General features: G+C 37.8%; 1 protein-coding gene across 3 annotated transcripts in view; it reads right to left on the minus strand.

Moving 5' to 3' along the window:
* Positions 1 to 10,401: 10,401 nt before the first annotated feature.
* The window catches only part of LOC140946881 (uncharacterized), a 31,670-nt gene continuing 27,537 nt past the window's right edge, over positions 10,402 to 14,534 (minus strand). For all 3 annotated transcript variants that reach the window (XM_073395986.1, XM_073395987.1, XM_073395985.1), the window contains 3 exons: positions 14,325 to 14,421; positions 13,897 to 13,996; positions 10,402 to 13,135 (listed from right to left, as the gene is read on the minus strand). In XM_073395986.1, the coding sequence (XP_073252087.1) occupies positions 13,034 to 13,135; positions 13,897 to 13,996; positions 14,325 to 14,421 (299 nt within the window). In that variant the 3' untranslated portion in view covers positions 10,402 to 13,033. The remainder of the gene's footprint in view (positions 13,136 to 13,896; positions 13,997 to 14,324; positions 14,422 to 14,534) is intronic.

Genomic DNA, 14,534 nt, shown 5'->3' on the forward strand with positions numbered 1-14,534 from the left:
TTGTGACGCTTAATTCCTTAAATGTCTGGGACCCAAGGCGTTTGTATCTTATCCTGTAACCTTGCAGTTTTTCCTTGTACGACGTTGGGGGGATTTTTTCCCAATAGATACGAACTGCAGACGAATTGAGAGGGTAGCCTCTCACGAATCTAGGAATCTCCTGTGGAACTAGTTAAGCAGCAGAAGCAGACGTGTCAATAATTTCGTCAGCAAATTGAATAGCCAGATTTAAAATTATTCTACAAACTTTTATGTTGTTGTGGCTATACATTAATTAAAACCACACTAAACGTTGTTTTAGTCAAATTGTCTACTCTAGAGTGTATACTAGGTAGTTTCATAGGAAATGGTCGTCATGGTCACTGGTTTCCCCTCGAAGTGACTTTTAAGGAACGAGCGAAGAAATTCCAAACTGATGACGCTTCACTACCCAGATATGGGTGGTGTTTCTGATTGGCAGTGCCGCGAGGGAAATATGCGTCAACTTATCAAAATCATTATCCAGATCTAGGTAGTCACACGTCATCACTATGGGATTTCTTCAGGCATTTCTTCGGCGTCATTTCGAGGGAAAAAAAAAACAGTGGTCACAGACGTTGCGGAATGCCGATTTTCCCAGGCTAATATGTTGGCCATTTCAAACATTAAACTAGTTTAAACGAGTTCCAGATAAATAGATATACTGAGTTTACCTCTTGGAGGACATCTTGATATATTGCAGTATTCCCATCGAACTTTGGGGTCAGTGGTATAACACCAAGGTCCATCCGGGGCACTTCCCTCCGGGTTGCGACACATGTTGGAGTCATTCTGCCAGTCGTACGGCCAGAACGGGTGATGTTCACGGTACCGCTATATCCAACACCAATGTCGTAGTAGCAATCTGTGGATAGCCAGCTATTGCTTTCATCAAGACATCGCTGGTCTTTTTTTAAAATTGTTTCTTAACCTTTTCACACCTGCTGACAGTCTCCAGTTTTCAGTACGATCGCAATGACCCTATGCCTACTATAACAGATGGCCATCTTTGTTTCGGAAGTATCGGGGTGGGGGGGGGGGGGGGGGGGGCAAGTCCAGGTTTATAGAGATGATGCATGGGGGGACGCTGTGTCTCATCCAATTCTAACCTTCATCCATATAAAGTAGATTATAAACCGTCTCTCCCAGGGGTGGATGTAGATTAAAAACCTGACCTATTTCCCAAACAAGCGCCAAATGTTAATGTTAATAATGTTTAAAAACATAAGTTATTAAAGGGCCTTCTGCTCTAGTCCGCAAAAACGTAACGTCTAGAACTAAATTGACACGTTACTACTAAATCACTCTCTTTATTACGTCTAATCATTTGTAATTATACCCGAAGAAGAAACCCCTGATGAAGGCAGAAGCCATTCTTCCGAGTGCAATTTACATATATATTTATATATTAAAATATGTTGCCTATGAAAACTCTGACCAATTTGCGTAAAAAGGTGGAAACCGGTGTGGATCCTCGCCTGGGCTCCTGGGTATACTTGGTACATTACAACCAAGTTGAAAAAATCGATATAAATAGTACTTTGTTGTTATGTACACTTTTTGTTATTTTTGGATGTTACTTATTGTGTAGAAAACTACTTTCATTTGTTGTTGTCTTTACAGCCGCTACAAATTTTTCTAGGATATACAATTTTCAACATTAAAACTGGACAATGTTGTAAATTGGGTGCTTTTTTCTTTAGATGGTGGAACTATCCTAGGAAATATAAGTCCCCCTAAAATAAAAGGATTGGGTATAATTTATTAGACAGTTAAATGACGTGAGTACTGGGATAGAGTAGGTCAAAAGCTGGAAACTCACCTGTGCTCTTAGTATCATCGTCTGTGTAAAAGAGAAAAAAGTGATTTAATTTTGATGCTTGGTTCTAGCTCCAAGAAAAATTATATGCTATTTCGAGAGAGGGGACTCTCTCTATATCAATAAAAAATTCAGAAATTCCTAGGTGATTCTAGGACGACAGAGGTATATGTTAACCATTGAAGGTTGTGGGGGAAAACTTAAGCAAATTGTTAAGTAGTTAATTAGAACGTATGCACCAGATATACATAACTGGATAAAAGGATGAGCGCATAATTTCAAGCGTTCACGCACGGTGGGCATAAATTAAGACGCCTAAAAGTGCATCCTAGGAACTACTTTTACACTTTTTAATTCGTTTGAGCTCAAACTTTGCAGGATGGTAAAACTTTGTATTCCAAAGTTTTTGTTTTTCAATTTTAACTTTTTTTTGGCAGGAAAGTGACGTTACAAGATTGACAGCAAAATTAAAATTTCAAGATATGGCAAAAGAAATAAAACTAAATAAATAAAAAAGAGCACGACTCAATAAAATAAAATGTGAAAAAAAAAAAAATTAAAAAGCTCATTTGGTTAAAGAGTTAAAATTAAGCTTTTGTTTTTGAATTTCTCTCCGGGTGGGGTGTGGTGGGATGGGGTGCCCACAACTCGGGGCAGTGGTACGCAAAAACTAGCAGCCAACAAATGCCTGTAAACAAATATAACAAAATAGGCAAATATAATAAAAGTACGGAGCTCTAATGAATGCTGACCTAGACTGGTTCAAAATTACAACGTACAAATAAACAAGTATCAAAAAGCTACCACTAACAATTCCTCCTAGCCGGCCCAGTCCTCTGGTCCGTGCATAGTAATCTTTCTGCTCCGTTGTACTAAACTGTCAGATCTGCCATCTTTAAAAGATCTAGCTCAAGCAAAATTTTGCCTTATAAATGTTTCCATAGATAGGTGCCCCCTTCCCCCCCGCCCCTAGTCGCAAGTGTGACCAACAAACATTTTCACTGAATAATATTAAAAAGATGAAAATGCTTTGATTTCCCTCGACTACGTCTTTATTTCGAGGGTCTGTTTTCTGCGACAGGAAGCGGAAACTCCGGAGGTCCCCCATCATAACTTCAAAACCACCACCAAAATTACACAGAATAATATACTGATCATTTCCAACATCTAGGGATAACGTGACTGAGACACAATGGCGTTGATGTCATCTTGGCGGCATTTTGTTAAATTAATGGGCAGAATATCAAATTCCGCCATTAAAGCGAAATTAATACTTAAATAGTAAGGCGTCTGACAAAATCAAGAAGCTGGTTAACATATTAAATAACGATAGCAGTAATGTCACGATGACGTCATTTCCGGTTACAGAAGGATCTGGAACCGTCCGCCATTTTAAATTGATAAAAATGATCTATGTATAAAGGGATGCTTAGAAAGCATTAAAAGCAAATTTAAAAAAAACATGGCTGCCGAACCAAAGTTGCCATGGTAACGTGACTGTTGACGTACACGATGCGACAACTTAAAGATGTTCCCAGAAATCTCTTCTAATTTTAGGAAAAGTCACTAGGTTTGGTAGTCCTAGCTTAATTACTTATGAATTTATTGCTTTTTTTCCCCTCCCCTCTTCCCCCGTCTGAATAGAGTCAAGGAAATGTATGGAGATCAATGATCTAGAATTTGTATTTGGATATTGGGGTTTGAAAGGTTAAGTTAATTGGCTGTTACCGTCACAACTAGACGGAGACGTTGGGGAACGTTACTGCTCAGAGTGATATGTCTGCTCATATAGAGAGTCAAACAAAAAGACTGAACGACGACAGGGACCAACTCGAGCGGTCGAGCCGGCTTTCTGTTTATCAGTCAAGATACAATTGAATGTACTGCTCACTAGACAAATATGATTCCTCACAACAAAACTCTTCGAAAAATGAGCATTGGCGGCAATTTTTTTATACTCTTGAATTATCTTTGTAAATGAGCGATTAGCTCAAATACAACTTCAAGGACGAAATCAAGTTTTAGTGGATTTGCTATTTGGTTTGATATCTTGTTTTCCAAATTCACAAGTACAAACCTGACAGGGGCTGGTATTGATAGCACTCAGGAGCGTCACCTCTGTTAGCAACATCAAAAAATGAGCAATTGATCATTTTGTGGTCAAATCCTGGAGCTGTCTTTGCCGCGATCCTGACTGAAATCATCTCCTTCAAGCACAGAACATGGTCAAGATATTCGCACGACCTGCGACAAATCCGCCGAGGTCGAGGTATCCGTAAAGACGTATCACATGGCGGGAAATGATATCGGCAAAACAAATCTCTCATGATTATCCTGCACTCCTTTGATATTTCAAGGAAGTTGAAGAAGTAGCCTTGGAAGTTCAATGTTTGAAAGTCGCCATAATCCACTGTTCTTTGGTTGCCAAAGACGTAGAGACTAGTGATAATGCCCTTGCAAAGTTCTCCTTTAGTGTAGTTGTAGAGGATACAAAATTCGTCTCTAGTGGAAGCGTTAACAGGAGGCTCTGCCTGTACACAGCTTCAAAAAGGGATGAAATATTTTCAATTGAGCAAGTTAAGTGTCATTTTGATGATCAGTCACTTAAATCAAAATACAAGAAAATATTGAAAAGTTAAACCAGCATTTGTAATTATAAGGGCCGCGCCGGCTAAGCGGTTCCCATTCATTGTATCGCAATGCCCCCCAAAAAACACCAAGAGTGTATTGGAGTATATTTTGCTGTCAACTTTACGGTACGAAGCATCTATAGTCATTTGCATTGCGGACCCCTTTTGGATGCCACTTCCACTCTGAGTTTTGGCCAATTTTACTTTTAGTGTATAGGCGAATCCTTGTTTACATTTTTTGCCTCTTTAGCGTAGGCTTATCATTATCTGATGAAGCTAATAAAATGAAATTCCAGAATATTGAAAGAGAATAATAATTTCAGTTATTTCTGAAAATTTAAGCACGATATACCCAATAGTTTCGGAGGGACTGTTTTGGGGACGCATTTTAAAAATGACGGCAAGTTTGTCGCCCAAAATTCGTTTTGAAAAACCCCAATGTTTCAAAGAATGCATGAGCTCATTAACGTTTTGCCACCCATGAGTAGTAGGGGAGGGACCGGTTACTCCTCTTTTTTGCGGATTTAATTAACTTTTTGTGCGTTATAAATTAACGCAGATGACGTCATGCATCACATTAAGATAGGATGATGTCACACTTTAAATTAATGCCGATGACGTCACGCATGCTATTAAGATAGGATGATGTCATTTTTTTTAGCTAGCTGACGTCATACATGTCATATAGATAGGATGATATCAGTTTATTTGTAGCTGGCAAGGAGCAAGTGACGTCAGAATTTCCTAGAGTTGACGTCATCAAAAAATGTTGAGATCATAATCTATAAACAGAAAAGTGATTTTTTTAAATTAGCTATTTGCTATAGTCTTCTGATTAGATACTGTTTGCTATAGTCTTCTGATTGGATCTTGTAGAAACTGTCATGTGTTCAAAATAAAAGCGGGCAAATTTTGAACGTGTTATCTTTGCAGATTATGCTAAATGAAAAATCTTTAATCATTAAATAAATTATTTTCACTAAAATCGGTTATAAACAAAACCAAGACACGGAGGTTAACTGAACAATCTTTACTTCAAAAGAAGGGAAAAGGAGGTTAAGCGAAAGCGAAATCGGATTAATGTTTCGGGCAAAACATGAAAACGAGGTCGAAGCTCAGCGAAGCGAAGAACTGCTTATCAAGCAAAAATGTCAATCTTTGTTTACTTGACTCTGTAGAAAGTATGCACAGGGTATGAAAATTCTTTAGAAAACAACAGGTGGTCCTAAAGTAAACCCTAACTCTTTTGGTTCTTGAATAAGCTCCATTCTAGTAACGAATAAGTGGAACGTCTATTTAAAAAAAGATAGGAATAAGAGGTGCGATCGCCTAGCAACACCTGTCTTCTTATTTAGCGCTAAAAATCGGATATATAAACAAAACACACACACACATACAGAAAGTGGGGCAAAATTTCCGTATAACCCCATAAATTAATTATGCATACATTCATTGTTTAAAGAAAACAAAAGACAGAACAATACTAAGCCTTTGGGATTCCAGCTATTGACGTCATCTGCGTTAATTTACACCGCACAAAAAGTTAATTAAATCCGCAAAAAAGAGGAGTAACCGGTCCCTCCCCTACTACTCCCATGCAGTAATTTTGTAGTTTTTAATTGCTGATGTTTTCTTTGTTACTGATTTTAAATAGCTCAATTTTGCACAAACTGCATAAATTAGCCAGCTCTTTTAATTTTTGCACCTAATAAAGAGGAGAAGTGTGACGACACGTTACCATGGTAGGACTATTTCTGGATGACAACAAAACCAACGACGACTGCGACGGCAAGGAGAACGGCAAAAAATAATATGGTTATATGAACTAACAACAACTTTTCACGTAAATCACGCTATTTTGTAGAGTTCTTTGCCATCGTTGCACCACTACGACATGAAACTTCCTAATTTCACGAGCCCGCTTTATGGAGTAGGTGAACACAACAAAAAAAATTGTCGCTTTCTTTTTCTAAACTCAGATAACGATGGATACGGTCCCAAAGAAAATTTCATCTAAAAATTTTGCTACCATGGCAACATGACGTAACGACTTCTCCTCTCTATTGGTAAATACGGCTACATCTTCTATGGGTTAACTCGTATGCTAATGAGCAAAAATGTAAACAATGACGTCACGATGAATTCACCCATAAAAACTGGTAGTCATGTTAGTATGTTATTAAATGGTGACAATTAAAATTAGAGAAAAATTTGAAGCGCGTTTTAAGGCTCGCGAAATTATTAGACTTGGACAAAACGCGCGATAGGGTATGAAACTATTCCCTAATTTCAAGAGTATACAATTTCAGTGATTACCTACTAATATCATGGGTATTTAATTACGCTCGCAATCCTGAACTTTTGACGTAATGTATCAAGAATGCGACGCAGTGTTTCATTACCAGATGAAACACTAAGAAAGGAGTTGAGTATTTTTGAAGAAATTCGAGGTGTTTCATCTGGTGATGAGACATTGTCTCAAATGCTTGTTATTACTTCCCAACCAGAATGACTTTACATGGAGAAATTAAGGATGCAAAATGATTAGTTTTTCATCATCTGATTTCCAAACACTCATTAAAAATTAATTTCCTTTGTATTTTCCTTATGAATTGTTGATGAGTTTGAGAAATGTTAACGTTATCCAGTTTTGTCGTATCGATCGACAACTCCACGCTTTAAGTTTAAAACTTAAATTTGGCTAAAGTTCAGAATTTTCAGAACTTCGACAAAATATCTGTTAGAATCCTTCTTGATGTGTTCTTTCGTGTCTTAAAGGTATTCTAAAGCGTCTTTATAATGTCCCACAATGCACTTGACAACCATCTTGACCAGGTCTCCCGCGCAACTTCAAAGTGGCGAATAACAAGTCAACACTCGAGTCTTAATCAATATAGTTCTTGAGTATTTAAGGTACTAACCTTAAATCGGATTCGACTTTAGTCTCGTTACTCTGCTTTCCTGATGCTACAGGAGTAATAAGAAATAACTTTGGCTCAGGTACCTAGCTCACGAATAACAACAATGATGTGCTGTAAACAACATCAGTAAACAATTATTAAATAAACATACAATATGGCCACTGTTTGTGTAATTAGCCTCTTCTTGCTTTCCCCAGGCTTGCCTCTCTTTGTTTCATTGAGGACAAGCCAACCCCATTAACCGAAATCTAGGCTGGAAATTTTCCCATATGACCACTTTGACAGAAATGAAGGTGAACAAGTTAAGGGTGCTATGTACATTCTGTGAACTAAATTACCAATTTAAAAGACTAGTCTTCTACTGAACGAAAAGATCTTTTCGAAATACTGCAGCCTATCAAAAACTCTAGAGAGGGGTTTCATCAACCCCTTTCCTTGTACCACGGTGTGGGTATCTCTTGGTTTGTACGTCCGAGGGTTAAAGTTACAAAAATAAGTAAACTTACCGCAATTCGCAGAGGTAACAAAAATAAAGAATAGAGAAAGAATTCTGGCATCGCTGCTGCGAGAGTACATGACGTGTGATTCGCTAAAGCCTGACCTAGTTGAAATAATAATAATAATAATAATAATAATAATAATAATAATAATAATAATAATATAAAAAACAAATCGAAACGTACCATTCTGCCGTGTGAGCATTCCAGTCAGTGAGTTCTGAGATGACTAGCCTGATTTTATTTATAACAAATGGGAAGTAGGCTTCCAAATCAAAGGATCAAAGGGCTTAAGCTCCGTTAACATGAGCGATTTAATTCGCGAATTTCATATGGACCTTTTTAGCTTGTATGTTTTGTTTTCCTAAACATTTCTCTGGGATACCATCGATGGTCTAAGGGCCTGTTTACCTGGAGGTGGGGGAGACCAGGTAGATGCGGTAACCCGTTTAGTTGGGGTACCCCGGTTGTCCATAAAATGTCTCATATGGTCACCCCACTTATCATGTACACGCGATCAGATTGATATGAGAGATTGTATTGACAGGCAGGTTACCCCACCTGAGCGGGTTTCATCGCCTACCTGGGGTCCCGCATATCCATGTAAACAGGCCCTTAGACCATCGATGGTATCCCAGAGATCTGTTTCCTTCAAGTGTCGTCCTATGCACGTGCAACCACCCGCATATGCATACATAATTGCTTAATTATGAAAATCCCTGGAGAACATCACGTGGTCTAAATGGGAAAACAAAACATATAGAGCGTTTTCACATGACGTCAAGGCGTCCATTGTGATGATCCAAACTAGCCCTGTGGGAGTTGAACTTTTTTCTTATGTAAGCAATTTCTTTTGTTCCAATAAATTTGCATAGATGCTAATCACGTGAGTGAAAACGCTTTATAAACTAAAAGTCCGTTTAAATGGAGCTGGGGGACCCCCGGTGGGTGAGGTAAACCGCTTAGGTGGGGTAACCCGCCTGTCCCTAAAATGTCTCATTTGAATTTGATCACGTTTACATGATGGGTGGGGTGACCCGCCACATCTTACCTCACCTATCTAAGGTACCCCACGGCCATGTAAACAGGCCCTAAAAAGGTGCATTGACTAAGGGCCTGTTTACATGGAGGTGGGGGACCCCAGGTAGGTGAGGTAATGCGCTCTGGTGGGGTAACCCGCCTGTCTAAATTGACAAATTGAACGGCAATACTTAAGCAGCGTCGTTTTATAACTGTAATATTGGCAAATACGCCTACATCACGGAAAACATGAAAGACTTCAGATTTTTTGTAATTATGGAAGGCACCTCCAAATCAAATTAATACTGGTTAAAGAAATCCTAAAAGAAACTCAGGTGAATTATTAAGCATCGAGTGTAAATGTTTGTTTATCAGTTAATGATTATTAAATTATGATTAGTATGACTTAAATAATTATGCACATCGAGGAGGGTGTTATCGGCTGAGGTGGATAAAATTATCTAAGTGCATCCACATAATACGAAATCCACATTTAATACTTATTTGAATTTTTCATCAATAACTATTTTAAAATTACTTAACCTGCGATCAAGCTCTCCCCCTCTTTCTTTTTCAGTCAGCACTTTATTTTTCTAAATCGGCTTTTCTGTCTTTGCATGCCGTATAAACTCTGTTAACATCTGATTTCTCGTGTAATTTCAGTACTAGCTGGTTTTGAAGATTTAGTCGGGATCGGAAAACTGAGTAAGTAATTATTATTAATTGTTATTCACAATGTAGCTATATTGTTGTAATGTTTTTGGTTGTTGTGGTCGACAACCAAAAAAAGCAATTCGCTGTATTTGAAAACTCTTTTTTTTTTCGGTTTTCTGTTCATTTTAATTTTTAATTAATTTTAGAAGCTTCCTTGCTAACCGTGGATCTCTGAAACGACTTGAAACAAGAGAGGATAAATAAATTAATGCAAAACAAGCTGATTCATGAATCACGTTCAACTCAAGCTTTCGTATATAGGTCACGTTATTAAAACTTTGCGTCGGACGTGTATGTAGGAAAAAGCATTTAAAAGGACGAATCACGTACATATACGCCTCATTCCAAGAAACGCTCGAATCCGTATTCAAAAATTCAAAATTGTCTTTGTTTTCTGTCTAAAATTGCATTTTTTTATCTTTCTTTGGACGACTTTGTTAATTGTTTAATGCTTCTGTAAAGTTATGGAAGGAAAACAAGGAGTATTATGGTATTTTTTAGAGAAAAAAGGCGAATTACACCGAAACGAAAAATTAGAGCCTCTTTTACGCTCTACGGGAAAAGCATGGGGAACGTTTTTGAGTAAACAGTCAATAGATGAGAATAATGATCAAAAAAGCACAATATAGTAACTCCAATGGCTCAACGCTGAATCAGTGAAGTGCAATATGATTATTTCTTACTACACATGTATCAGCGACAAGTAGTCTTCGCGTTTGCCAGCTGGCATTTCTAGTAGACACCAATAGGTATATTGCGGAACAGTCAATGAAAGGTATAAATGCACATAAATAATGTATTTTTAAATATAATATTAAATCATTTTGCGTTTTTAAAACTTTTCACTGCAAAATATGTGAACGAAACGTAGGTATTACAGCTTAATATCGTCCCATAATGTGATGCCCACGCAACTCTCTAAAGTTAGAACAAACTAAACCGTAAAAAAGCTGCATATTGCAAAGACACCTTAGCAATTCATATTATATCAGAGTTTAGGTTAATGGTAAAACATTCCATAGGAACTAAGGTATGCAAAGATTAATACCTACTATTTTGCGACGAGGTTTGTGGTCTTAGTTGTTGATGTCTTGCAAAAATTGTGTCAAAGCCCAAACAAAAACACCTCGCAGATTATATGACCTCTTCCACAAACTGAAACACGTGTACGTTTTTCTTTCTTTCAGCTAGGGGGCAACCGAAATATTATAAGCAAACCAAGCCTTTCTCATAGCTATATCAAAAACAGTGCGTCTAAGTTTTCTTATAATCACTCCTCTGGGTCACTTTCTATTGTGATTGGTTCGCTGTGATGTGGGACGTGACAGGTATTAGAATGTTTTTATTAGCAGAAGTTGAATCGTTGTCCTTATTCCCTGAAACGGAAGACGGTCAATCTCTACGATTCAGAAGCGTAAGCACTTGGGTAGAGAATGGGAAGTTAGTTTGCAGTGCGTGCGCGCGCTGTGACAAGCTCTTCGTTGAATGACCAAGATTAAACAAAATCTGGGCCTGGGTTTAGACAAGGAAGACCTTTAAATAAATACATTTTTGCATGAAGCTGAGATAATCCTTAAGGCTACAAAGATCTTCTTATGGAATATATTTAGTCATGATAAAAACTACATTTATTAACTTCTCAGATTGAAACCCCTTTGCGTCATGTTCCTCACTATTCTGTCAACAAGGCTTTAATAATGGTTTCCTTATATACTGATCGCACTTGTGTGTTAATGTTTAGCCAAATATTTGCTGCATTGTTTGGTTGATTGCGTGGTAACATATATGTCGGGTCAAGTAACATTCTATTTAGGGAAGCAAAGACTAGATATTATTCTTTAACAAACCAAGCATTCGTTCAAATTAATGTAGTATCTATCACTCATTTTAGCTATACATCCTTCAAATGATGATGCATGACTCCAAGAAGAAATCGCTGTAATTTGCTAAATGATAAACTGTTTTAGATTGCAAATGTTCAACCAGTCGAATATGCATCTTACATCGAATATATCGCATCCAAGATCTCTATCACAAAATTGAATATTTCGATACCTTAACCCTTTCACTGCCAAATATGATCAAAGGCAAATTCGACAAAAATCCCAAATTTCATCTAATTTTGTAAAATATTTTTAAAGCAAATAACACCACATGAAAGTACTTCCAAAGAGATTTTTAGGCTGATTTAGCAACAGGACGGGAACGTCAGTTGACGACGGGAAAGCGCGCGGAAAGGACTAAACACAACTTCCGGTGCCCAATTTGCCGCTCTGCTATTGATGAAGCCAGTTGTTTGATCTTCGCTCGCCGTCGTCAACTGACGTTCCCGTTCTGTTGCTAAATAAGCAAAATTTGAATGGTCGCACCATAGGATTTTGTCCACAGACGTAAAAGTTAGAACCACCTCACAAACTCCATCATCTACTCTGGCAGTGAGAGGGTTAAGGCGCAAAAAACAGCAAAACAAAACAAGCAGATGAATGGTGAATTTGCCAACCTTGATTGATACTTATATTTATATTTATTTTATTTTTGCTCGGAGATCATATAACCAAATTCCAATAATCTGTTAGTTTGTTAGATCACCGTTACGTTCCTTCTTTTTTTTTTTTTTTTTTTTTTAATCTGAGACTCGGGCCCCGTCCACAAGTATCAGGATATTTTTGAATTTTTCTTTGCGGATTCAAAACTTTCCACTTCCACACGTATACGTATTCAACTCCAATTTGCCCGTCCACACGTATATGCCGATTCACTCTCAGTTCCTCAGCTAATTTGTGACGCGATCTTTATATAGCTCATGCGAAAATTTTATGGCCAATCTTCTCTAATACCTGTTTCACTGAAAAAAATGGCATCATGCAATTTTACACTTGACGGGTAATTCATTTTACTACCGATCACGCACAGCAAGCGATATGACGTGCGAACTTGTTAGCTCCCTAGCAGATGAATAAAGGATATGCGCTATTCAATCTTCCGTTTCTCCTTTCGAGGTGTCCGTATTATAGAGGTGTCCGTAAGGAGAGGTTAGACTGTCGAAAAGTAATTGGTTTTGCACTTTCTACACGATGCGATTGGCTTAAAAGATTCGCGCCACCTTTTCATCCAATCAGAAGTAAAACCAAAGCCAATTGTGACGCGCTCGCATGCATTTTCCCGCGCTTTGCGTCAGCCACATGTAATTACTTCGAGTTTTGATTGGTTCAATGTATTGTCTGTGTCCTATGTGATTGGCCAGAGTAATTACTTTGGTTTTGGTTTTACGACACTCAAACGAAAACCACTCTAATGTATTATTTTCGTTAGAGATAGCTCAGGAACGTAGATGAGATAAATCACTGTCTGATTATTTTAGCTGCAATTTCCATTCAATAAACAATATGATCAACTAAGCTCATCTAAATTCAGCTAAAACGAAGCGCTTAAGTCCTCTTGTTCATTGATATCTGTTGTCAAATTTACAATTCCTTGAGTTTTATCGCTTTCATTGTCCTTGTCTTTTATTAAAACCTGAAAGATAAAAAAAGATAACACTTCGTGATTAAGAAAGCAAACTCAGAGGTGAGTATGGCTAAGCACACTTAATCACATTTCACGTACAAAACCCCTAGCAGGGGCGGATCTAGCGGGAGGGTGCAGGGGGTGCGCCCCCCCCCCCCCCACCCCCCGAGATGACCTGCGGTTTTCTAATACAACTGGTATTCTGCAAAAAAAAAAAAAACTATGTGATTTATTGGTGTTGAAGTAGAGCAAGAGACGAGTGCATCCCCTCCTAAAAAAATCCTGGATCCGCCCCTGCCTAGTGGTCGAGTTCTTTCTCTAGATCTACCAATGGAATTCTCAAGGACAAAAGGTTTAGATGAATTGTGTACACAAATATGTGTTGTTTTTAACTTTTTTCCCTCCTCGCGGCAGATGACTAGAAAAAATGTTGTCGAAGCACGGTCAACACCAGTTGTTTCATCGTGTTCAAAGGGAGGAAAAGCTAAAGGGAAGCAAATGTTATAAAAATACGCCCGACTCGTCCTTCAGATGTCACTTTAAATACCTTGATTTGGTGGTCGCTTACAGGAGGAGGTCTCTTATTGGGTCGAACTACAGGGTGCGGAACTAAGTTTAAGCCTATTAAGATCGGACTTTGTTTTTCGCTTCCTGCGACCTGGAAGTGACTACTTATTACAAAGGGTGCACTAATAGAATGTTCGACTTTATATTATTTCAAAGGTTTACAATCTTACTCAACCCCCTCCCCATAATAATTTTGTACTTACTCCCTTCTTCTCTAATTCTTGCTCAAGTGACGTCAAAAGCTCGAGAAATGTTGGACGTTTCGAAGGTTCCAAGTTCCAGCATGACCTCATTATTTGATAGCTGAATATTAAGTAAAATCACGAAGTTAACTTAAGAAGTTTATGAGCTAACTCGAAAAGACGGGTGTTCGGATATCAGCTTTCGTAACATCTATTTTGAAATCACTGCTGATCCCTGCAATCTGATTGGCTCTCAACAGTAGTGTAAATTAATCAGGGGTCGAACTAGTTTTGCTCCAAATTGCATCGTCTCTAGATTGCATAATTTCTGTTTTAATAAATGGCATCATACAAATAAACTTTAAAGTCAAATATTTTAAGTAAAATATTGGAACTTATGATTATCATCATCATTATTATACTTGATTATTGTAATTATAAGGACTTACATCTCATCCGAACATCCATCAGGTTGTTTTAACTTCTTTCCAGCCTTTAAGTAGTCTATAATTTCTATGCCTCCCAAACCAGAATATGGCACTTTTCCTATAATCAAAAAGACCACAATTGCAAGTTAAAGTAAACGATGTGCAGGCTTTTATTATCATCATCATCATCATCATCATCATCATCATCATCATCATCATCATCATCATCAT

This window comes from Porites lutea, chromosome 8, assembly GCF_958299795.1.
Source record: "Porites lutea chromosome 8, jaPorLute2.1, whole genome shotgun sequence".
NCBI lineage: Eukaryota > Metazoa > Cnidaria > Anthozoa > Scleractinia > Poritidae > Porites > Porites lutea.